The sequence below is a fragment of the Heloderma suspectum genome, chromosome 2 (assembly GCF_057233095.1).
Source record: "Heloderma suspectum isolate Gila_16-S chromosome 2, 16-S_ref, whole genome shotgun sequence".
Lineage (NCBI taxonomy): Eukaryota > Metazoa > Chordata > Lepidosauria > Squamata > Helodermatidae > Heloderma > Heloderma suspectum.
This window is the reverse complement of record NC_139459.1, coordinates 72,205,209-72,232,191: the sequence shown is the minus strand read 5'-3', so window position 1 is coordinate 72,232,191 and position 26,983 is coordinate 72,205,209. Positions and strand designations below refer to the sequence as shown.

Here is a 26,983-nt window from a genome sequence, read left to right as displayed (position 1 = left end):
TCTAGTACACAGACAAGGTGCACACCAATTTAATAAAATGTGAAGTAACTCTCCAATAACCACATGATCATGAGCTCAACTGTTTTCTGATATGCCAAAACATCATTTGCACCAGTTTTTCTTTAAATCTTATCTAGAGGTTTAGTGAAACAAACTCCTTATGTTATAGGGACCCAGAGGTTCATCACAGCACAATATTTTTTTAAAGTTTTATTTAGAGTTGACAGAGTGCACCATCCCTTTCAACACATTCTAGGTCCTTTTAGAAGTATTATGAAAATATTACATCTACAACATACTTTAAAAAGCTAGAATTTGTCCTGAATTTCCTCTTCTTAGGCAACTTGTTCACAATGTTTGCTTTATTCTGCCCAACGCTCCAGATATTTCAACAATTGCAGTTTTCTTGTATCCTCAATTCTAACATCTAATTGTTTAAGACACCCACAAAAGTTAGCTAACAGCAACTGAAACAATTGCCTTTCTTTCATAGATCATTCCATGTGTCAGAATTGTTTGTTTGTAACAAATGCAGTCCATGAAATAAGTTTTTTTTTAACAGCAAGTCTGAATTTGAACATTAATTCACTGGATTCACACAGATATTAAGTCTCTTACAACACATGTTAATTTATGAGAAAAGCAGGAAATTCTCAAAGGTTTTTCTTCTAGCATGCTAGTGCATTGTGAAAACACGTCTGTCTACACACCTCCATTAGATCAAGCCTGGACAAAGAAGCAAAGACAGGTATTTAATGGTCAGAATTAGTTTTTACAAAACCAAAGACACTTTAGAAAAGAAATAAAGGTGTATATTAAAATTCAGTGTTATGTATTATGTTGATGGGCCACAGAGCTCTGCTCTATAACTACCTATTCCAGAAGAACAGCGAAGCAAGGATTTGAAAGGCTAAATTCACAAGTGGAGATGATGTTGACTGGTGTGTACTAGAATGGCTACCAGGTTCAGCCAGAGTTCCGTAAAAGGAATGTGAATCTTAGGGAAAAGATGAGTAACACTAAAAGGTAAGCAAGGCTTTTTTTATATATTTTTGAGTGAAATTTGAAAACAAGGATCATGATTGTTGTACTCATGCACAAAATCAGTAAGACATATCTTGGGATATATGACTTATACGTTATTTAGAACATATTTACTTAAAATAAATCTCGTATTTCAACAGAACCTACTCTCAAGAACCCTTAGGGCAACAGCCTATAGTGGTTGTCCAATGCATCCATTTATCCATTATGACATTTTTCTGAAGCCTCATACTGTTAGCTTTCTAAATTTATTGAATTTTGGAGTCATCTATAGCCAAAACAGGATATCTCTCTTTTAGACACCTGATACAGCAATTCAGTTGTGTGTGTTTTAGGCATCATGTAACTCTCTTCAGAAAATCATGAAGAAATCAATGTCATACTTGTAAATCAACAAGAATCTGAGGTGGAAAAATATGAGTAACAATAAGTTTTACATTCACATTCTTGACCACAGCAACGCTCTTGAGAAAATATTAGGACTTTAATCCTTGTTACAGCAATTACATGGGAAAACCCTTCAGCAGAAATGTTAAAGTTCATTGGTTTCTGAAAGCATTCAAATGCAGACAAAATAATTAGCATTTCAAGTTACATCTAGAAACTAAGGCACAACCCTCAGTGCAAGTCCCTCTAAGAACAGGGAAGTCCTTAAAAACAGGAGCACAGCTCATTCTTGCATAGCTAACATTCATTACAAATGGAGCTTATGCAGGAGAAATTGCCACAGGATTGTGTCTAAGATCTATCAACAACAATCTGAAAATTATATCCTTCACACAGTTGTACAGATTTATAAAATATTTTCTAATACTTTATTTACATTTCCATATTTTTAAAGCCCCTCTAAGCTTACATGTTTCATTTTTCCTCTGGTCAAGTATTGTGCAAAGGACATAGGGGAACATATGCCTCTATTTATAAAGGAACATTCTAGGTGGCATAAAGAAAAACCATTACTGCAGATTCTAATCTCACAGATTTCACTCGCTGACCTATCCTCTGAGTGTGAGGCCTTCCATGTGGCTACATCCATTCGCTTTTAGGAAACATTCTGCAGCAGTGTGGAATAAAGAATTTTAGTGAACTGCAATACAGCTACGTGCAATGTATATTGAACAACTACGGCTCCAAACCCTTTGTAAAACCCCAATATTCCTTCTTCACGCTTTATGGCATTGATACAGTCTCTCATTCCTTCATACTGAGTATTGATAGGGAGAACTTCATACCCAAGGTCCGTATTGTCAATGATGGTGCGTGTCCCTTGAATATGAAGACGGTGCAGAACTGTCTCCAGTGGATAGAGCATGACATCTGCACAAAGGCTGGCAGCAAAGCTAGCAATAAGTTCTGGAAAATAAGCATCCAACATGCTCTGCACAGAGCTGGAGTTCTCTGCTGGAAGGCTGGGGGAATTCTCTTTCTTTAGAAGGAGGAGGACTAACTTCTGTACAGAGGAACTGATTATATAGTGAAGAACTCCATGTAGAACAGTTGGAAAGGTCAGTGCCAGAAGAGGGAGTAGCCGCTTGCTATGGGGCACTCCAAAGCCCATTGCTCTGCCTATGCCCTCTTTCAGGCAATCCAGAATCCCAGGATTATCCCGAATTATTTCACTCTGTAAGAAAACACAGTATTTACAATGAGTAAGTGTCCTGATTTTGTGATCTCTGCAACAAATATTGGTCTGCTTATTTAAACTAATTTAGTATAATCAGCTTTCTGTAATAGGATAATAATCCACATGCAACGAAAACCTTTCAAGTTAGTAAGCCTACCATCAGGCTGAGGCACAGGATTTTGGGTGCCATGAAAAGATAGCAAGTATATTATTATTATTATTATTATTATTATTATTAATAATAATAATAATAATAATAGTGCAAGGGAGGGACAGAGGTACTTGTGGGGTTTTCTGCTTCACATACCAAAGTAACTTGGCTGGCCATGGGTACTATGGTTATGCACCTTGACTGGGAAGTGTGTGTGGGCGTGCCACTTGCTGCTCCGCCTGAGGCAGCAAAACGCCTTGGGGCTGGCCCTGCCCTACAGAACTGTGCTGTGTCTAGCACACCAACTCTGAGGTTTTTAGCAGATTCTATTGGATGAATGCATAGAATAATTATGCCCAGGCCACACAGGCATACTGCTTCTCTCAGTATCATGGAGTAGTTCAGGTCATGCCCTGCAAAGGGGATAGCAGGCTGCAAGCCAGGAAAGTCGACCCACTCTCCTCCACTCACCAGAGGAAGGAGCTGCTGAGGCACAGGCCTGATCGCACGAGCTGCCCGAGAGAGGGCAGCGCACACCCAATCAGGTGCCACATGCACTTATTGAGCATTTTGGTGCTTGAGGGACCTGAGCTGCACAACATATCACGGAGTGCTTGGACCATCTTGGGCCCTGCAACCAGCATGCACCGCCAGCATGTGCAAAAAGGACCTGATGGGCAACAGGAGTGCACAAGCTAGGGCAGCAGCTTTTCTAAGAAAAAGATGTGCAAAAAGAACAATTCCAGGGCACCGACTGAGAATGTAGGGATGAGACTATCAGCAAGAGAGGCTCATTGAGACCTTCTCAACTGAGGAGTCCCCAGCTCTGGCAGGTAGCAGTTAACACTCCAGGCCTGCTGAGAGGAGATATGTAGAAGGGCAAAAAGGAGTCTCTGGACCTGTAACCAAAGAGCTACGACTTCCCAGCCAAAATTATTCTGATGAGTCAGAAAGTACCACCTATAACACCAAATATCCCCCCAGCATATCTCCCCCACACAAAATCAAGGAGCACATCTTGGAAGGCTGCTGCATAGACACATTTTCCTCTTACTAAGCCTAGCATGGAGGTGTTATGTGTGTGAGAAAAAGGTAGCAACAACAATGACAAAGTGGGTCTCGGGTCTAAGAGATAGGCTCATTGCCTGTTCTGGATAGGGCTGCACTCCCTCTGAAAGATTGGGTTCATAGTCTGGGTGTTCTCCTAGATCCATTATTGTCGCTGGAGGCAGCTTGGAATGCCTTTTACCAGCTTCATCTGTTTTGCCAGCTACAGCCTCTCCTGGACACAGATAGCTTGGCCACAGTGGTACAGGCATTAGTAACCTCAAGACTGGATTACTGCAATGTGCTCAGGGTGAGACTGCCCTTAAAACTGGTCTGGAAGCTGGAGCTGCTCCAAAATCTTTTGATGTGGTGTGGTATATAAATATTGTAAATAAAATAAAGACAAACAGGCTGATGTAGTGATAACAATTTTTTCTGGCTCAGAATGCAGAAATGGACCTACAGGTGCAGCATGATGCATCTGGCAGTCTGGGTGTAGTAGTCTGGGGTTACTAGTGCTTGGGCAGATGGCCTAGTCATTGGGAAAAACTGGGGATCACCAAGGACTTCACTTTTCTGGAATTCTTCCCCATCTTGATGGTGCTATACTCGTTTCATATGTTACTGGTAATTGGTTATTAATGCTATTTATACTATTCTGTTTTATACATTCTATTTATACCATCTAAATAACGGTTGTATCATATATACTATTTATACATATGACTTCTACACTGGGTGTGATAATGATGTATGTTAAATTTATGAAATGTAAATGGACTAAGTTCAGGAGTTACGATACCACCAAGTGTGTGTGTGTGTGTGTGTGTGTGTGTGTTTAATCTGGGTTAATCTGGGTTCAGACAATACGACAAACTATGGCTGGGGACTGCACATTCATAATGGTGGATGGCATACACTGTGGCCCTTCAAGTGTTAATTAACCCACAGTGGGCTATTGTGTCATCCGAAGCCGGTCAAACCCTTTGAAGGACAACAAACTGGGTTAAATAAACCATGGGTTAGTGTTACATGAAAAGTAGGTCTCTGCATAATATAACTAATAAAAAGTTATAACCTATTTCTATGTTGATGTGATTCTTGCTCTCCCACTCTGCCCCACTTTGGGGGAACAATCTGTGGCTGTTACATACAATATATATAAGATGGAATTCATCATCTTTATGACAAGTCATCCACATACTACACCCAGTAGTATGGGCAGTATTCCCCCCACTCCCAATATTTATTCTTAAATAATATGTAGAATATTGGTTTAAATTGCAACTTTCAGAAGTATGCAATTTCAAATATCTGAATCCTAAAAGACAACCATGACACAACTATGACATCACTGTAATGACATATTTTTAATAACCGGTTCAAAACCTCCTAAACATTAACACGCTTGGACAGCAATTCTTAGGCTCACACTGATATTATGTAATTCATAATATTAAATGGGCTCTCCTTCCCTCCCAAGAGTAAGACCAGAAAGCACAGTAGGACATTCTACTGGTACAGCTAATCACGTCTGACCTTGTCGGCTTCCTAGATCAAAGATCACCTGAGAATCATATGTAAGGTGGAAGAGTAGAGTTTAGTTTGATAAATATAAGAGCTGTTCATGTTTAAAAACAGATGGGTTGTTGGGGACAAATGAAAGGGAGCATGTACATGCTGTCTGCAGAATGCCCACATCTTCCACTTCTACTTAGCAACCTATGATCAGTTCCCGCTGTACATGACATCTGAATCGAGAGTGCTGGGTGGTTTGGGGGCTAAACAACCCAGCAGTTAACCGAACAACAAACCATGGGTAAAAGCAGAAAAGGCAGGCTTGCTGCAGGCTGTGCACTCGCTTGCTCTCCCGCTCGTGCACGATAACCCATTGTTTTTTTAAACTGATATGTGTGAACCAGGTCACTGACAATACCAGAAGTTAGTATCAATGTATAAACCCCAACACAATTGTGTCAACACCCAGAAAACAAATTTTAATTAAAAAGGTAGTAAAGTATTTCAGCAATGGGGAACTCTATATTGGGAAACCAAAATCTCCCTATTCAACCTGCTCAAACACTTCCCACCTATCATAGTATCCATCAAACAGTTTGGACAGGAAGCCTCTAGTCCCCAAGGGGAAAAAAATGTGGCAGATGTGTCTGGAACCTGTTTTTGGGAGCCTGACCTTTGTTTCTAACCATAAGCTTTTCTCACAATACTAGCAGCCATTTCATACCACTGAGAAGGAGGACTTTTTCATTCCCATTTTGTTGTTATTCCTCATTAAAGAGAAATTCAATTAGAAACCAACAAACAATCCTACAAAGGTGTTTAATTTTAATTCCAAAGTCCTTTGGATGATCCAACTGGCACATGGAGAGATTTTTTTCAAAATAGTTATTTACAATATTTATAAGCCACTCACTAACTTGGTTTGGACAATCGTTGTGGCCATGGCTTGTTTAAGCCTGGCTACGATCTGAACCGCCAAATAACCCAACAACAGCCCATGGATTATTTGAGGATTGTTTCCCCCTCAAACAAGCCATGCTGCCCAGGTTTGGATGACATGACAAGCAGCAGCCGGGTGACTGATTATGCAAATTGCGTCCAGCACGTGCCATGGCTTAAACAAGCTTGTTTAGCCTATGATGATTGTGCGAGCTGGCCCTATATCTAAAAAAGATACCCAAACAGTGGTCAGTAAAGAGAAGAAAAGAAAAAAAAGAACAGAAATATTTCAAATCGAATTATATCAAACTGTATAAAACCATGGCTGGTCATTCAAAAACAGCTTGTTTAAATAAAAATGTCTTTAGCAGACGCCAAAAACAAAGCTACGTTAGCACCTGCCTAATATCAACTAGTAGGGAATTCCAGAGAGAGGGAGCCAGTACACTAACAACTCTACTCTGAGTGGCTCTAAACGGAGCTCAGGTCCATGCAGAACCACCAGGAGCACCACATCCAATGACCTCAGTGACTGGGGAGGTTGATAAAGGAGAAGGCACATTCTCCAATACCCTGACCCGAAATTGTTGTCCAGACAGTGAACTAGGACTTTCACTGCCTCACCTGATTCAGATCTCATAGGGAGATAGAGCTGTATGCCATCAGCATATTGAAGGCATTTTACTTCAAATCCCCTAATGAGTGGAGATGAAGCTCCCTGAGGCTTCATATACCTGTCAAACAACATTGGGGATAAGTTGGTAGCCTGCAGAACTCCACAGCTCAGTCGTCAAGGAGCTGAGGAATACTCACCCAGTGTTATTCTCTGAAAGTAGGTAGGACTGCAGGTAGGACAGGAACCACTGTAACACAGTGCCTCCAACATCGAACCCACAGAACTGGTCCAAGAGGATACTAAGGACGATGGTATCAACAACTGATGAGATTGAGCAGAATTAGCACTCCACCTTGTTGCATACTCTCAATAAAGGCCATCCATCAGGACGCCTAAGGCTGATACACTCCTGTAACCAGGCTGGAACCTAGACTGAAATGGGTCTAGTTAATTGGTATCCATCAAGAGTCCCTGCAGTTTTCCCACCATAACCCTTTCAAGTACCATTCCCAAGCAAGGGGTATTTGCAACCGAGTGGTAGTTGTCAAATACCATTGAACCTAGAGTGGGTTCTTTGGAGTGACTGCAGTCACCACATTCAGGGCAGCAGTCACCACCCCTTCCGGTAAAGACACATTTATCACACTATGGACCCACCCAGTCATACCACCCCCCATCCTCCCGCTAGCTTTTACTAGTCAAGGAGGGCAAGGATTGAGAGGGCACATGGTTGGTCACATTGTCAGCACCTTGTCCACATCATCAGGCCACAGGGGCAAAAATATGGAGGGGAAAGCTTCACATAGTATTTCAGAAGCATGAAGATATAGAGTAATTTCATCCATGAGTGCTGCTATAAAATAGTTGGTTAATAGAATATAAATGTGAATCAAGGCATTTCTATACTGCTCCTTTTTGTCCTGCAACTACTATGCTTCAAACCAAACCAAAACCTTGAAGTGACGAGTGCACCACCAAGTGGTCTGGAACCACGCAAACGAAAAAGCAGTAAAATAAGAAGGAAACAATTCACTGATTCATGAAACATACAGGCTCAATTACTCTCAAAGAAAGTTAGTCCAATATATTAAGGAAGTTCTTCTGTAAATTCACATGCCATTCACAACTTTAAAAAATTCAAGTACAGCCATTTAAAGAAATTAAGTGAATGGACTCTTATAGCAAATAATTCCTGCCTCTCAAAAGAAGCAACTCAAGAACTAGTATTTCAAATGGCTGCAACCAGAAATCTGATCTTGCTGTGTATGTAATACTTTGAGAAGTGGCACCTTTCTTCCTCCAGGAAGAAAACAAATAAAGATAGAGTACAATCATTCAGACCAGGTGATGCTAGGATACTTTCAACTCTGATTCACTAAGCAATAGCCTGCACCGGCATGAAAAAAACACTTTAAACTTACTTGCACAGTTTCAATCAGGCTTGCTGAATAGAAAGGCATTGCTATCACACAAGTCAACCTAGAGGAATAAGTACAGTTAATAATTTCATACTGACATCTGTAATTTGCTACAGTTTTAAACAGCCCAATCAATGATCCAGTTAAGGTGAGACATTTCAATGTAAGCCAATTTAGTCCCACTTATACTAAATTAGCTTAGGGTTCAATTATTTGGATTAGGTTTGGGATGGTGCTTCCTGGGTATTTCACTCTTAAAATCCCCCTAATACTAATATTATCCATCCACACCCAAGATTACTTCGTCAGATTCCTATTGCAATACTTCTCAGTATTAAGCAGATCAAAATGGATTATATTTTGCAGATCAAAATGGATTATATTTTGCATTTCTTCAAGCCCACTGCCTGTGTACAATGTTTCAGTGAGTTCTATTCCAATTCATTCGTTAGTAGAAGTCCTTCAGAAATTAGAGTTTAACTCCAAAGGTCCGCGCTCTGGGTATCAATGCACTAGCGCATGACTGCAGCAATCTATTCAAATGTCCCCCCCCCCACCCGAGAAAGATAGAGATACATTATCATATACAAAGATAAGGTGATCTGAAAGTCCCAAACACTAGCTCGGTTTGAAGCTGTTACACTACAGGTTGCGAACAACAACAAGATATCCTGCTGCATTTCCCATGTATATCTCTTATTTGCCTATTGAACTGCTACTTATTTTTGGTTATTATTTACAAAACCTGTAATGATAAACATCCTTCAGTAATAAAAATTAGGAGTATATTATTTATTTATTACATTTATATCCCGCCTTTCCTCCAAGGAGCCCAAGGCAGCATAAATGATCCTCCTCCTCTCCATTTTATCTTCACAGCAACCCTGTGAAGTAGGTTAGGCTGAGAGTCACTGATTGACTCACAGTCACTCACAGTGAGCTTCATGGCAGAGTTGGGGGCTAGAACCCAGATCTCTCCAGTCCTAGTCCAATACTCTAACCACCACACCACACTGGCTGTTGTGTTTTCCAGCAGCACCTACCCTTTCAGCATAAGGTGTCCTCCTATTTGCTTGGGACTCCATTTATATGAAAGCTCTCTGGAAAAAAAAAGCAGTAATTGTCCATCAACTGTCACCAACAGAAACTCCAAGTATAAACATCACTCACTGCTTTACATTTACAGTAAAGGAACCTACACATAACCTAAAGCTGTGGAGGCTGGTGGCATTCTGGGTTTCAGTCAGAACCAACCAGAACTTTAAAGGAGCTATCCAAGGTGCTCAACTGTATCCCTCAAATGAGTTCAGCAGCTTAGATAGCTCCTTTAGAGTTCTGGCTGGTTTTGACTGAAACCCAGAATGGAATCACAGCCCCACCAAAATCAGAGCCACTAGCCTCCACTGATCTAAAGCAGACTTGCAGGGGCACCACTACCTAGGAAGCTCTGTGTAAACAGAGCCACCCCATACAGTCCCACTTTGGGAAAACACTGTAATGGGAATGCCACTGCATGTGCAGAACATTCCCCAGCAAAGAAGTGAACACAAGATCCTGCTTGTGTTGCTCTTCAGATGCATTCTGAAATGCTACATATAAAATTAATTGTCTACTATAATTAAGATATTGATCTCTAATTTGTTTAAGTTGTTTTGAGTGCCAAAACTATTAGTCCAGATTTTACAGATTTAATACATAATAAAGCTGTAATATAATTCTTTATTCTTTTTCTTACTCTGATCACCTCATCGCCTCCTCTGACCATCTGAAGATGTGATATGTGCTAAAACTCCTCAGGTGATCCCTCACTGTATTTTATTTCCGGGAGTTTAGTGTAGGTTAGGAAGCTTTTTTTAAATGTTGATTTTCAAGTACCCATTATGCTTTCCCTTTTTGACTTATCATATTCCTTTTACAAACATCTTCTTTCAATTTTGACCAGAGGTTTAATTGCAAGTTTCCAACAATCCCACAAGAGCCTTCTGTTTTACCTGCCTAGCCACTCAGATTCACCTCCCTGCTTGTGAGTAAAGGGCAATAAGAGGAAAGCAAGCTACCTTGCCTGCAATGACTGGGGTAGCTGGTCACCACTTGGAGTTCTGGACTTTCCTTCCTGGCCAGAGTTAGAGAAAAGGGGAGGTGATCACATAAACCTACTGCTTAGACAGAAGTGTACGCAACTGGTCTGCTTCGCAAAGCTGTTGCAGCACAGCAATCATCCAATTGCTGTGACCCATCCAATAATCAGCTCTGATCTACCCGACAGCTAACACAACTCAACTGGCTGCGATACAGGCCAGCAGAAGTCCTGTTAAGGAATAGCATAAGCTACTCAAGGTCAACTCTTTTTCAGTCTGAATATGGGGACACTGCCATTGTTAATCTGCACTTTCAGCAGACAGAATCTGATAATTTGAAGTGCATTTAGCTTCAGTGTGTATCAGAGGGAAACATGCCTTAAAGCAGGGGAGAGGGCGGGCAGATGTCAGGCTTGCTGGATTTACTTTGAGTTTTACTAAAATCCCAAGATCCACTAATTAGATCCTGATACAAAATTATGCTGACTTGAACACCGCTATTGATGCAGTGTCTGTTGAGGTGTCCAGTGCATTATCTTATCCTGTTTTGTGGGATCAATTTCAGTTTTTGGAGCCTGAGGATGTGGACAAGAAGCTTCCATCTGTTCGACCGACCACATGCTCTCTCAACACTTGCCCATCATGGCTTATTTGTGGTAGCCACGGAGGGCTGACCGGATGATCAGGGGAGTGGTGAACACATCACTGCATGATGGTGTGGTCCCTACTTCCTTGAAGTAGACAGTGGTATGACCACTCCTGAAAAAACTTTCCCTTGATCCAGAGATCTATGCTAACTATCATCGGGTCGCAAATACCCCGTTTCTGAGTAAGATGCTCAAGAGAGCAGTGGCATCTCAGCTGCAGGTGCTCTAGAATGAAACTGATTATCTGTATCCATTACGGTCTGGGTTCAGGCCCAGTTTTGGGATGGAATTGGCCTTGGTTGCCCTGATGGATGGTCTTCTTCAGGAGAGGGGTAGGGAGAGTGCGACCCTGTTACTTCTCAATCTCTCAGCGACCTTTGATACCATTGACCATGATATCCTCCTGGACCACCTCTATGATTTGGGAGTTGGAAGCACTGTTCTACAGTGGTTTGACTCATATTTGCAGGGTCGGTTCCAAAGAACAGCATTGGGTGATGCTCAGCCCCATGGCAGTTGAATTGTGGGGTGCCACAGAGCACCATCTTATCCCCAACTTTTAAAAAATATCTGCAAGAAGCCGTTGGGTGTGGTCATCAGGAGATTTGGGGCAAGGTGTCACCAGTATGCTGACGACACCCAGCTCTATTTCTCTGTGACATCTGAATTGGGAGAGGCCATGCATGTCATGAACTGGTGCCTGGATGCAGTTATGGCTTGGATGAGGGCCAATAAACTGAAGCTGAATCCCGACAAGACAGAGACTCTATGGGCTGGCAGTTCCCAAGTTCGGTAACTGGGGTGTTTGCCTGTTCTGGATGGGGTTGTACAGCCTCTGAAGGAGCAGGTCCATAGTTTGGGGGTGCTCCTGGATCCATCTTTGTCACTGGAGGCCCAGGTGGCTTCGGTGGCCTGGAGCACCCATTACCAACTTCAGTTGGTACGTCAACTACACCAGTTCCTGGATAGGGATAGCCTAGCCATGGTGATCTATGCACTGGTAACCTCACGATTAAATTACTGCAATGCACTCTATGTGGGGCTGCCCTCATGCATGGTTCAGAAGCTGCAGCTAGTGCTGAATGCAGCAGCCAGGGTGCTCACTGGGACACCTAGCTATGCTCACATAACACCTGTGGCTAAAGAACTGCACTGGCTGCCTATTAGCTATCGAGTCATGTACAAGGTTATGTTATAGTCATATAAAGCCCTAAACAACCTGCTAGGGACCAGGATACCTAGCAGACCACCTTCCCTTATATATACCCAGGTGATCTTTAAGACCAGCAGAGGAGGCCTTGCTGGTCATTCCAAAATGAACGGAATGTCGCCATGAAGTACCCAGACAGCGGGCCTTCTCTGTAGTGGCACCCACCATCTGGAAAATCCTCCTTTGTGTAGTCTGGGAGGTAGAAAATGTGACCTCTTTTAAAGGGCTCCTGAAAACACACTTGTTCACCCAGGCTTTCCCTGGGTTGTAAATTAATTATGCCACTCTATTTTACTACTCCCTGATTTTTTTTTTACTGTAGTTGATACTGTTTTTAATGCTATGTTTTAATGTTGTGTTTTTAATATTGCAAACTGCTGATTTTATTATATTCAGCGGTATATAAATATCACAAATAAAATAAAAAATTAAGTAATTCTGAGACCAAGAATTTGTTCTGAGTACCCTAAGAACTGGATGGAACTCACAGTTGTTTCACACAAAAAACACTCCTGGTTACCCCAAGCATTCTCCATTTCAGCAGTATAATTTAGGAACCGGGGAGTCATTCTGTTGTTGCTACTGTGGAACAACTGGGAGTCAGAATTCTTGCAGATCTTCTGCAAATCACCCAGAGATCTACCAGTAGATCTAAATCTACCTTTTGCCCATGCCTGCCTTAAAGAAAAGCTCTACTCCACAGGAAGATTCAATTACTATTTATACAATTACATCCCACAACAGATACACAGTTTCTTAAAGACATGTACAGATTTATTTAGAACAGGTTTGCCGAAGACACTCACTAGGTTCACACAACACGACAAACCATCATGGGTAACGCGCCTCAGTGGGTTGCCATTGTGAAGGAAGGTTGGAATTAATCCCAGCCTCCCTGCAAGGTGGGCAAGACCACCTCAGGTCGTTGTCCCCAAATGATAACCCAGTAGCCACCCTCACCAGCCAATTGGCACTGGACTTAGCACAGAGGTTTACCCAGAAGGAAGTATGCTCAACTCTAAGATTGAATAAGGTTTATTAAAAGGGGAAAGTTAAGGGGAGAGGGGAAATGGGAATACAAGATTACATGAAGTATAACATTCAGAGAGCCTTTGAGACAGTACAACCAAGCAAAACAATAAAATGCTGGCTACCCTACCTACTCATTACCAAAGTAAAGGCCTCCCAGGAAAGGATACTTGCCAGCAGCCTAACACACCAGAATGTAGCTATAAGAGGGGAGACAGCTACACCTTCGCCTAGACCCCTTTTATTGCAACCCAATAAAACCCAGTTTTATTGTTCTGAGTACCCTAAGAACTGGATGGAACTCACAGTTGTTTCACACAAAAAACACTCCTGGTTACCCCAAGCATTCTCCATTTCAGCAGTATAATTTAGGAACCGGGGAGTCATTCTGTTGTTGCTACTGTGGAACAACCCAGGTTTATTGGCAACCCAGGGCAGTTTTTACGCAGCCAGTCCTAGACCTGGACTCCAAGCTTCTCACTCCACCACAGAAGGGACACAGTCTTCCCACCAGGTTATTATCACTGTCCCAATTAACGGAGTCTCTGCCTGACCTTGCACACCAGGAGCTGGGAGCTACAGTGAGGTAACTGTTCACAGGTGTTTATATCATATGTGCTTGCTGGGCCTAGCTTGATGGCTGGAGAAAGCGGGATCATTGTTCTTGACAGTTGTGTCATGTGAACCTGGACTGCTCCCCATAGGGTGGCTTATTTTGGGGTAACAAGCCACACGGACAACCCATGGCTGGTTGTAAGGGTTATTTAACCCACAATGGGGTTGTCGTGTCATCTGAACCCAGGAGAGCAATTTCATTGTGGGTTGCAGTGATCAGGCAAAACGCCGTGCCGCTCTTCCCGATCACATCCCCCTGTGCTGGCTCAAGTGTTCCTTGGCACTTTGGAGGGGTGGTTACTCGTTTGCCAATCCTTTTTTCTTCGACCCAGAAATTTGCGCAAATGGGGGCCATAATTTTGTTTATTTTTTTTGTCAGTCTTTTGGAAGTGCACAAGTGTGCATTTATGGCTGTCCAATGAGCACAGCCTTGCCTTGCCAATGCCCTTGTAAGCTTCAGCTGTCAAGAAATGAAGTGCAGTAGGAAATATACAAGGAAATTGACAGCATGAGACTGCATATAGGTTAATTTGCACATCACTGACAGTGACATGTTGGAAAAAGGGAGAAAGATCGGGAGAAGTGCACCAAAAGGGGGAGGGGGCAATATTGCCCACTTAGCAAGGTGATCCTCTGAGTTCTAAGTGTTTAGCTGACACTTCTCGGTGTCATGGTTCCATTCAACACTTCCCTAAGTCTCCAGCTACCCGAGAAAGGGAAAATCTAGGCTCCCCACCCCTTTTTGCAGCTCCATTTACAGTAATTGTGGCAGTAACTGCTCTGTATGGGAGCTGCAAAAAGCAAGGGAGCCTAGATCTTCCCTTTCTCAAGTAGCTGGAGACCTAGGGGTATTGAATTGCACACTTCTGAAAGACTGACAAATCCCCATTTGTGCAAATTTCAGAGTCCATTTAAAAAAAAAAAGAAAGAAAAGCCAGGGAACGAAAAGAAGTCATGATCAAAGCGGGGAGGGGGACGGGACAGGATGGGCAGACAAGACACTGGGATACCAGTCAGAGGTCCTAGGGGCAAGGAGAGAAAGAACAACCCACAGCGAGTCCAGTTGTCTATCGTGCACACCATGGGTTGTTCTGTGAACAACCTACACGGCACAGCTTATTTGCAGGGTGGGTTGTCATGTCATGCAAACCCACCCACGGGCATTCTGCTTCTAAGTCAACAGAGATTACTTTTTGGGCTGCTCAACTGCCATCTTCCTATAGGACCACGTTTATAGCAAACTTGGCCCACAGGCTCTCAGCTGCTTATTCCATCTCTGGTCATAATGCTGACTCTTTTGCTGCTCTTTAAATCACTATTTTCAATATCATCTCCTGTAATTCTACAAGGACATTCACAATTTGTAATTTACAATTATTTTAGTAGTGTTCCTAAGTATAAGCTGCAATCACCTCTGGCCATACACATCTACCATAACAGGACTAATTCAAGCTAACTCTGAAATGTGCAGTTCCAATTAGAAAAAAGGAGTTTTTTTCTAAACAGAATTACAAGGCCATACGGCTTATAGCAAAGAATTAAGCAGCTTCCTCCACATGGTTCTTTCTGCTAATACAAGAGTTAAGGTAATGCCTTAATTAACATAGATTAGACTTAAAATGACTGCTGGATAGTATTTTTCCCAATATCCAGAACATTCTAGCATAGCATGCTTTTACCAATTTGGATTTATTCAGCATATTACTTGTCTGGGATCTTATGTCTTCCTCACCTCTGCTTGTGGCACATTGTATTTTGGATTGATCATAGATACTATATTGCCATTTGGTAGATAATATATAAGCAATGTTAGGCATGACAGATATTGCCTATTCCTACAATTCTGTAATTTGACTTAAATTTTAATGTATCAAGGAGGACATCTGCCTTGCAGACATAATTTTTCTTTCAGTTTAGGTCTCCATTTGTAAGATTCTAGAATATAGTAATACTCAGATCCCTTCCTTCCCCTAGCAGAAATAAGCAATCAGGAGGTGGAGGAATGAGGGTATCTGGAAAGTGATCCCCTTCCACAACAGTTGGAAGGGGGTGGAAGTGGCAAAGACCACAAGTGCAGCAGCAGGCAAGTGGCCTACTGTTGAGTTGACAGTCTGCTCTTACAGTCTGCTGGGTTATTCTGTTTCCTGTAGCAGGCTGTTGTGAATATAGGGAAAATTTATGCACAAAGATAAATGTTTGTGAATGGCCCCTCACTGGATAGACAGGGATATTGGTAGGGGTAGACAGAGGAAGAAACAAAAGAAACATGGGGGGCGGGGTAAGCATGGACAAGATGACCTCATACAATATCTTCAGGCTTAGTCTGTAAAAATATCTCCCTTTTTAGACCAAAGGAATCTTGCATGCATTTTCACTACCCTCTAAGAACATTTACTCTGATTGGTTACATATGTATTACAAGTTTATGTTTATTTTAGATATTCACATGGAACTCACTACTGAAAATATTTGATTTGAAGACAATGATATGACTGCATCTTTAGCATAATAAGAATGCAAGATTGGTAGCAGATTTAAATGTGAATTATGAAGCCATTTATACACAGCTCTGGAATGTGATAGGAAATAATACTCATTCAGTACAGATAAGCATAGGTAACCTTGGGGGCATAGAATGAATAGCTAGTTAGCTGGAAGGGATATACTGCTTTGTATAAACAAGGCTATCCCACCTTTGTAAAGTTCCCAATTATGCCGTTTTGGTAAATATACTGTTATCACAGAGATCAGTTGAATGTATGACACACATACAATATTTCAATATGTCAGTGAGTGTGACTCAGAGAGAGTATTTACCACACATGCAAAAGACTGCCCACATATATAGTAGTGGCTTGATTAAAACTTTCTGAACAATTCGCAAAGTCATACTAACAAATACTAATGTTTTATTCACCATAAGGATGAGAGAAAAAATGACAATACCTTGGCAACGGTGTGAATTCACTGATGATACCTTCTGCCCCAAGGGTTATGCCCTGAACAATAAAAGTGCTCCCCATTCCTTTCCAAAGAGCTCTGGGCCCCTGAAATTTAAATTAAAGTTTGAAGAAAATATTTGGATGAATCTAATCCAGTATTTCACAAAATATTACTCTACAGTAACTTCTGTGCATGCTTGTATTATATACCATATTTTGATACCAGTGAATCATATGAAAAACATCATACTTAAAGCAGCGCATGACTAGCTGACTTTTCCCTGTCTCCTGTAAACACTTGTGAAGTACATACATTTCACATAAGAGAAATGCAGCTCGACACGAAATACTAACCTGGGTCTTGTTGATGCTATACATAATATTGATGATCGTAAATGGAGTGAGATGATAATTCTTGGCATGGTAATTAACCTGTAAAAAATGAATACACCAGATTATAAAATAGGTAGCTATTATTTACGCTATCATTGGCCAACACCTTCTTGTCTATTTTCTTCAAAATGTATTGAATCACCCATATGCAATTAATGTTACATTGTTATCCAAATAGCACATTTAAATTACAACTTGAATATCAAATCAAACCCAGCATTTTAGATTACATTAAATTCAGTACTAACAGCACAACCCTATCTATGTTTACTCAGACATAAGCTCCATTATGTTCAATGGCACTTATGCTCAGGAAAGTGTGTTTAGGATTGCAGTCTAAAAGAGGTGAACAGAAACATTTAGAACAGTAACTCAGATTATTTACCTGGCACTGCCGACGCAGAACTATGCAAGGATGAGCCAGCACATTCTCTGTAAACAAACTTTGGAAAAACAATTGTTTTAAATAGTAAAGTTTCTCAAATTAATACTAGGACACATGTGCTTTTTTCTTGGCTTTAGTAAGCTATGTAACTTTGGTAAGTTTTAGATTTTTTATTAAAATGCTCTAGTACTCTGAAGTTAGGTGGCCATTTACCAGATTAACTTCTACAGTAGACAGAACTAAGAAGTAAAACTTTACATAACCTTTTGAAACCACTCAGTTCTCTTCATGTTAACTCATATCATTTTTTATTACTAATATTAATGAGTTGTTCTGGTGCCCAGGAAACTGAAACAGCTTACAATAAAACAGATACAAAAAAAAATTATACTAAAACAACAGAAATTAAACAGCATAAAATTTAAAATAGCTCATTAATAAATACAGGTATAAAAATATTTAAAAGGCTTAGGGAGCAATCCTATGGCCACTAGTCAGCAGCTAGATGGTCACAGGATATGTGGTTTTCCGGGAACTGACCTTCCCCCTCTTCTGCGCTGCCTCGCAGGCAGCGTGGAACGGCCCCGTGCTCCACACTCAGAAGAGTGCGGCGTGGCCAAATCAAGGTGTTCCAGGGCGGGGAAGGTGGAAATACTTGTATGACACACCCCATGTGTCATCTGGCAGCCTCCTCCCCTGCTCCGCTTTCCTGTGGCTAGACAGCCGAAATCGGCTGTCTGGCTGCAAATGCAGGGCAGGAGAAGTGGAGAGGGAACAATCCACTCCGTGCTTCTCCTGCCCTGCATTGGATAGGTGGTCACCTCCGAGTTCGGAGGCAGCCGCCTATCCCCATAGGATTGTGCCCTAAATATAATAAGCAAGGGAAAAGTTAAATAATAAAGGTAGCAGCATACTCAACAGAGAAATATGAGTAACAAAACAGAACATCATGACTATGCAATTCTACTTAACACCAAGGAAAAGCTTACTGATATAAAAGTGTTACTAGCTGGTGGGAAACAATTCAAGAGTTGGTCAGGTGAGTTTCCCTTAGCAACAAATCGCAGCATGGGAACAAGAGTCCTTTCTCCTGGTCCTTACAGATGTTATTTGGGCAAGTGACAGAAGACAAAGCAGGTCTCTCCCTCAGATCTTAGGAAGCAGGGAGGAACATAAAGGGATGTTCCTATGGAATGCCTGACCTAGGTTATTTAGAGCTTCAGTCGCCACTGACTTGCATGAGGTCTAGAAACAAACAAGCAGCCATTGCAGCTGAGCTAGTATCGGTGTTATCTGCTCTCGGTGACTAGTTATCTAAAGATGAGTTGAGGAAGTTTGCACTAGCTGAAGCTTCCAATCCATTTTCAAGTGTATCTCCAGGTAAAAGGTACTGCAGTAATCTTAATGGGAGGTTACCAATGCTTGGATGATGATGGCCAAATTGTTAGCTGAGATGAAGAAGTCAATTCAACAAATGAAGCTATAAAAGGCACTCCTTACCACTGCTATCACCCAGGCATCAAGCAGCAATCCAAGCATCCCTGGCCTACACAGTTGCTCGTTTGGGGGAAGTGTGAACTCATCCAGGACCTGAGGAGACTCCCCCCAATATTAATTAGAAATGCAAAGTGGAAGAAGAATGGTTCAATATGGGAACCATGTCTGGCCAAGTACACATCATTTATTAGATAAGATGATAACTTAGGTGCTAACCAGATTTGACAGTAGCCCAACCCAGCTGCAAAGTGGGGCTGTGTGGCCATTTAAAATGGAAAAGCCTCTTCTTGCATTTTTCATGGCAGGGAGCCCAGCAGGGAGAAAAACACTTTGCAGGAGGAAGGTTCAGGGAGAGGGAAAGAGTTCTACACCCTTACCTATCCACCCTGTTCCCAAAGCTGTGTGGCAGACCAATCCGTCCAACACTAACATCTAGTTAGCTCAGCACTACAAAAGCGAAACAGCAGAACAAAGCTTTTCCCACAACTACAACACAAATCCCAAGTCTGACAAATACAGATGGCCTAGAGGAGATTCCAGTTATGTGACATATTCAATTTCCACATTATCTACATGAGCTATGCAAACCATTGGATTAAATCCGATGTCGCATGAGAAGACTTCCCTCCTGCAACCCCCTGCTGCGTGACTTCCAAATCTGAGCCAGAGAGTCTCCCAACCATCTGGAGTAGATTTGGGGGATGTGTGGGGGAGTGCAGGGGGGAGGGGAAACCATTCTGCTAGAAGCTTCTGTTCCACTGGCGGACTGTCTGAGTTGGATAAAACGCATTGTAATATATACAAAAATGAGCAAATCGGCAGCCAACATCTAAGGCCTGGCGAGCAGCCATCTTACATTATTATCTGCCGCCAAGGCTTCATCAGTCTCCTCTGCTACTGGGAAGAGCCCTGAGCTGCGTACTGTGTACAGGTGAGGAGATGCTCTGCGCACTAGGGATCAAAACATCTGGGTCTACCAGGCCCTGGTTGCTAGGTAGCACACTTCCACAGGGAGGGGCTACTTTCCCATATGGTCACCATGGAAACTTTGAAGAGCAGCAGTTAAAACAGCCGCAGTAGCAATGGCCAACTGGTAAGGCCCACCCCCACAGAAAGGTGTGCGTGTGCACATTTTGGTTTGTACAGTTCATCCTGAGAGGGTGGTCTGAGAACTGTGATGCCTTTTGCGGGGCCAACACTGCCTCTTGTGTTTCCTGCCCAATTTGCCACTCCCACACACAATGAAGCGAGACCCCCCAAGGCTTCTGTAGTAACAGTTCTATGGTATAAATGTACATAGATGCTGCTATATAAGTAAACTGTACTGTATTTTTCTAACTGTGTTTCATATGAACTATACTGTTCTTATTTGTATACTCATGCTGTTCAAAATTCCAGCACTAACTAAAGTAATACTACTTAAGTAATAGACCAGCATTCCCCAACATGGCATACTCCAAATGTACTGCACTACAACTCCCGTTATTCCCAGGCAGCATGTCCATTAGCCGTGCTGGCTGGGGATGATGGGATTCATAATCTAACACATCTGGAGGATATGGAATTGGGGAATGCTGTAAAAGACATATATAATATTAGAACTTCCTCTTCTTATGCTTCATAGGGTGCTCAACTTTCCAGTTTACAGAGGAGTCAGGGAACTAGATGGTTCGTTGAGAAGAACACTGGTGGTAGAAAACTTATGCAGAATGCGATCGATCATGCCATAAAGCCCATTTGCAACGAAGAAGTCATTTTTCTCTGTGTAGCGGAGCTTTTCCAGGTTGTGTATTAAACCCTAAGATGGTTCACCTTCCAGGGACTCCAAAGGTGCCTTTGCTAGTGTCTTTGCTAATAATGTTGCTCATATTCAGTCAGAATTGGATACAGCCATTAGGGCAGAATCTAAACTGGCAGTGTCAGAATCAACTGCTTGGCTCATTTTGATCTACTCTCCTTTATTTATAATAATTTTATACCATCCTTCATCCACAGCTACGAGGGTGGTATACAAAAATTATAATCAAAACCCAATATTTAATAAAAACAATAAAGCATCAAATATTGATATACAACAATAAAGGGCAGGCAAATACATATATAATAGACAACTCACATCAACCAATTTAAAATACCTGGGCAAACTAACAGGGTTTGACCTAGTGCCAAAAAGAGTACATGCCAGCACCAGCAATACCTTCATGGGGATGGTGTTCCACAATCAGGGTGCCACAATAGAGGATTTCTCCCTTGTTGTCACATAATGCACCAAAGGTACATGGAGAACACAATAGAGGATTTCTCCCTTGTTGTCACATAATGCACCAAAGGTACACGGAGAACAGCCTCCGTTGACGATCTTAATGCATGGACAGGCTGATATAGGGAGAGGCGCTCCTGCCACTTAGGGCTTTAATGGTTAAGCACCAGCACTTTGAATTGGGATGTTAATAGGTAGCCAGTGTGGCTCCTTCAGAATCTGTGTAATATGATTCTGCTTAGCTGAACTGGTTACAGTTCTGGCCACCACATTCTGCATTAGCTGAAGCTTCAAAGTTGTCTTCAAGGGCAGCCCCACATAGAATGCATTGTAGTAATTCAACTGGGATGTTACCAAAGCATAAACCACTGTGGCTAGATTTGTGGTGTACTGGGACTTTTAAAACTTTTTAAACCTTTGTTGTTTACTAAATACAACTAAAATAACCTTGCTAAATTAGACCTGTCTAAGGGTGGGGGACAACGACTTGTTGTCCTTCAGATTTTGGCCTACAGCTCTCATCAGCTCTAGCCAGCATAGCCAATGGTGAGGGATCATGATAGCTGTAGGCCAAAGCATCTGGAGAGCCACAAGCTGCCCACCCCTGCTTTAGGGCATCAGAACATTTTCCATGGCAAACTGAGAATTTTCCTATGCAAGTGAGCCTAAGCAAATTAATCTAATTTGCACTGGAAACTTTTCCAATTCAAAATTTTCTCAAAAACCCACATCATTGTTTGGACTGAGACTCTCATAATCCCTGACCACTACCCAAGCTCCTGAGGTTGATAGGAATTGTAGTCCAAAATATCTGAAGGACACCAGGTTGATATTTTGTTGGTAATGTTTTGATATTGTCTTTGTTTTACCTATTTTTATTACTTGTTTGTAAACCATTTTAAACAATTGGAAAAGAAAGTATATAAACACTTTAATAAAGAAAGAAATTTGTGAAAGGTGATAGCAAACTCTATCATTCTGTGTAAGGCGTTATGACAACATTTAGCCCTTGATTTGCATATGCCTATTCAACATAACAAATGGCAAAACAGATTTTGGAAAAAATGCTTTTGCATTTTTTAATGTTAGCAATGACAGAATAAAGATCTTACCTTGCCAGGCCAATTCCAAAGCCTGCAAACCGATTCAACTGTTCTGAAAGACAGGTGGACAGATAAACCACTAATGTATACTTTTAAACAAACAGCAAAAAGAGCAGTGTGACGTAACCCACCCTCAGGTCTGTCTGCCTTTGCTTTGGGACAGCTGTCCTCACTGTCCCACAAGCTTCAGCCCCTAAATTCACCAGGTAAAAGAGACACCCAATATGCCTAATTGGTTCTCTTTACACAGCCAGGAGAAGGACCCAGGAAATATGAACGGTATTGGTAGCACAGAAAGATGAACAAGACGTGGGATTTTATAATTTAAAAACAAATGAATTAAAGTTTACTTAATATTTACTCACTCAGTTCCTGGTCTTACCCTGCCGCTTTTAACTCCTATTCCAACAACCTTGCTATCTAGATGTAGCTTAGTCAAACCCTAAGGCCCTGTCCAACCAACTGTCCGCTACTGCCTTTTATAAACTCAGTCTACACACACACACCCCTCTCACCTTTAACTCACTACCAAACAGTTAACCCTAACTTATCTGGGCTGTATTTAACACAGCAAACACATATAAAGAGTAATATAAAGCCCACATGGCAAGCATTGTGATTTTGTCACAATCAGCAAGTGCCAATACAACAAATCTTACAAATTGTTTGCTTTCATAAGCAAACATAATTGTTTGCTTTCATAATTGTTTGCTTTTCACATTGTTTGCTGTGTACCTAATAAATTGTAGGTAGATGTAACCTACTGCAGGATATGCATTAATTTGGTAAATGGACAAATACAAGGGTATTTGTAAATCTGATAAACCAGTATCAAATTTCCTTATGCAATCTGATACTTTTGTTTGCGTCTATGACAAAAGTGGGGCAAACATTTGCCTAATACTATGTTTACTGTGTCATAACACTTACTGGATGATCCTGGGCCAGTCACATTCTCTCAGCTTAACCTACTCCCATTTACTCTGCGCTGAGCTAGTTAGAAGGACAGTAGATATAAATAGGGCCAGCATCTGAGGTTGGCCTCATTCAGCAGCTGCCAAGGCACCAAGGCACCAATGCCTAAGGAGGACCTACTGGCACAAGCCACTGACCTCCTGCTGCTGCCATGAAGCAGCTCCTGGGAGGTTTTGTCCCTCTAGAGGGGAGGGATACTCTGTTCTAGCTGCTACTCTATGCTTTGCACAGGAACACTTCCTGGTCTCCATCACATTCCAGTTCAATGGACAGATAGCACAGGACAGCTACTGTTCAAATGCCCATTCAACTGAATGACTAGCAGTTGCCAGGAAGAGTAGCCTGCCCTTGCACTTTGGGAGGTGAAAAGGTAAGGATTGGGTCTACTGGGGCATCTGGAGGAAGAGCACAGGTGAACAAGTGGAGGCAACTGCTTTTGTTTCTGCCTGCTTATACTATCTCTTGGTTGGCACAGTGGGGAGGGCTACAGGTCTGCCTAGAGTGTGCACGTGAAGGAGGGAAGGTAGAAGGCCATCCGCTGCCTCTTCTCACTTACTTTCTTGCCCTCTGGATGGTGCAGCAGGGAAGACTAGGCCTTACCACACTCCCCAGAGAAGAGAAAGAACACAAGCCACTGTCTCTGCCCACTTGCTTGCTCTCTTTCATGGTGCACCATGGAGGATTGTGGTTAGTGGGCCCAGTTCTGAACACAGCAGCAGAGGGAGAGCACAAGTGTGCAAGCTGGCAAAGTCAGCTGCTTGTGCATGAAATACAGCTTAATCCTTTCACTCACCCATACCTCCAGGTTGTGCAGTAATGGAGACTGAGTCCAAAGAGCCAATCCTCTTTATTGTACTGCCCAAAGAGAAAGAGTGAGCAAGCAGGTATTTATTATTTAATATCTAGATCTTATGCCTTGCATCTTCAGTGCTACTTGGCATTGCCAGGACAGCTTACAAACAAACTAAAAATACAGTCTTACAAAAGCCCACATCTAAAACAACAACACTACAGCAGCACAGTACAAAACAGTCAGCAAAAACAGAAACTTATAGCAGCTTAAAAGAGCATTACAAGTTTTTAATAGTCTGGGAAAATAGAAATGTCTTTGCTCAGTTCCAGAACAATGAAATAAGCACCAGGAAGGCCTTCCTGGAGAAGGAATTCAGAGGTAAGGGCTAGCAACAAAAATGCCCTCCCCCTGGCTGCCACCCACCTTATTTTACATGTCAGGGGCATCCACAGAGGAACCTCACCTGAAGATCTCTGTGCAGACAGGTTGATAGAACCTCCAAGAGGAAGCCTTCCCGCTTCTTACAACTATCACTTGCCCAGTCCTCCTTGCCATGCTGCTGAGGGGTAGGTGTGTGTGGGAGGGAGTGTGAGCAAGAGAGATATTGTGCAGAGGCAGTAGAAATAGTGTCTTCTTCCCCTCACTTTTCCAAGATCTGCCTCTTATTTGTATTTTATTTATTTGTTACCTTTATATTCTGCCTTTCCACAAAAAAATCTAAGATGGCCAACAGCAATAAAATCCACAATCAAACACAATAAATCCTCAATAAAAAACAACTACTCCACAAAGGTAAGCAATATGCCAATAAGAACATAAGAAGAACCATGCTAGATCAGACCAAGGGACCATCTAGTCCAGCATTCTGTTCAGGCAGTGACCGAATAGCTATCAGTGGGAAACCCACAAGTAGGACATGAGTGCAACAGCACCCAGGCTGTACAGCAGGGAGGTTTGGGCCCAGTGAGGAGCAGCCACAGTTGGGCTAAATCCTCATGTTGTGCTGCCCAGAAGAGTGCAGGTGAGTGAGAGGAACAGCTGTTGCTCTGGGAGGCATGGTGGGAAAGACTGAGGGAGTGATTGTTGTTAAGTGGTCACTGCTGCTTCTGAACATTTGCCTGCCCTCTCCCATTGGGAGCCTCTACATACTCTCATACCCTCCTTCTATGGTCAGCCTGACAGGGAGGATTGGGTACAGCGAGGCTGCCCAGAGTAACTGTGTAAGTATACAGAAGCTGTGGTTGCTCTCACTGTCTCTGGCCGTCTCTAGGGAGCATAACAGGGGGCCCAGCCCGCACTGACATGCCACCAGCGGAAGAGTGTAGGTGAGTGAGAGACAATGAGGCAGCTACTAACCCTGCTGTGTTGGCCAGACAGGGAATGCAAGTACTTCACCAGTCTTGTCCACCTGCTAGCCTTCTCTCTTTTTCAGCAGTGCAATGGGGGAGGACTGCACCAAGAAGTATGCCCACCCCCTGCTCCAGCTATTGCCAAGAGCCCCAATAACCTAGAACCAGCACTGGCATGCTCACACTCCTAAGCCAATTTTTAAATATATGCAGCTACTTCAAAGTAGCTCTAATTCTACAACCCAGCTTACTCAAAATATATTGCTTTAGACAGCTAATTCTTTCTAACATCCAGACATATTCTGTCTCCAATACAGAGTACCTTGCTACCAATAAAGCGAGCATGTGCAATTCAAGAGAGAAGATAAAAGAAGAGATGCTAGCCCCGAGAAATTAGCTACAGAGAAGGGGCTAGACAACATCCCCAAGACATTAGTCAACAATGAGTTAAACGCTACTTATCCAAGAACTGAAACTAATTATTTAATATGTCTTCCCATCTAACTATGAATCAGAAATGAAGGTGAGAAAAAAAAAGACCTCTTTAACTCTCTCAAGTGTAGCTGTTGTTCAGCATGCCAGGAGGTACCTCATCTGTGATCAAGCATCCTCAACACAGTCACTGTCATCCCCCCGCCCGAAACCAGAACACCCCACTGTTGAAGAGAGATTGGGGGTGGGGTGGGGTGGTTTCCAGCCCAAGATTCCCAGAAATAACGGAATCGCGGTGCGTGCAGTTTGTTTCTGCAACATGGCGACAGCAGTGGGAACAACCTGAAGCATATCGGAGCGTGCACCGTGGTCTCTGTAAGTACTGTGTGTATTTTTAACAAGCAGTTCGGACAAATAAGGGACCCTTGGCAAGGCCAGGACTAAGGTGCGTGAGGCGCCTGCGGCATCCTCTGCCCCCTTGGCAGCTCTCCCACTCCCGGCGCGGCCTACCACCTTCGGGCAGAGGCCCGGCCCGCGCAACCTATGCTCGTCGCTCCCTCCTCATTTGACGTACCAGAGCTGGCGCCAGCGCCTCCGGCATAAAGGTCCTCGTTAAGCCCAGCCGCCGCCCCCAGCGGGGTCCCTGCGGCGAACTGCGGGGTCTTCTCTCCCCAGTGCAGGTTACGGCTGCCGGGGATGTCAGGCGGGGTACTGACCCAGTGGCCTAAGTCCGACTTAGCCGCGAAGCCCCCCGGCTCCTCTCGGCCGCCCCGGTAGCCCAGGCCGTCGAAGCCCTCGGGGCGCCTCGGATGCATCGGAGAGAGCCGAACGGGGGGAACGCTAACAAGCGACAGCACCAGGGAAGACCCCAACGCAATGTCCTCGGACTTCACGCCCCGGACCTCACTTCCGGGCGCC

The 26,983-nt window shown here is 42.8% G+C and overlaps 1 protein-coding gene across 2 annotated transcripts; it reads right to left on the bottom strand.

Annotated features, from left to right (window-relative positions):
* Positions 1-203: 203 nt before the first annotated feature.
* Positions 204-26,983, bottom strand: SLC25A46 (solute carrier family 25 member 46). 2 transcript variants are annotated; one of them, XM_084833856.1, is made up of 8 exons: positions 26,640-26,983; positions 22,526-22,568; positions 17,657-17,714; positions 17,233-17,310; positions 16,883-16,983; positions 9,401-9,457; positions 8,361-8,418; positions 204-2,665 (listed from the first exon to the last, which is right to left on the bottom strand). In XM_084833856.1, the coding sequence occupies exons 1-8, from the start codon at positions 26,878-26,880 to the stop codon at positions 2,087-2,089; spliced, it is 1,215 nt and encodes a 404-aa protein (XP_084689982.1). In that variant the 5' UTR covers positions 26,881-26,983; the 3' UTR covers positions 204-2,086. The 2 variants fall into 2 exon arrangements, with proteins under 2 accessions (XP_084689982.1, XP_084689983.1); XM_084833857.1 differs by having other exon boundaries at positions 22,526-22,563.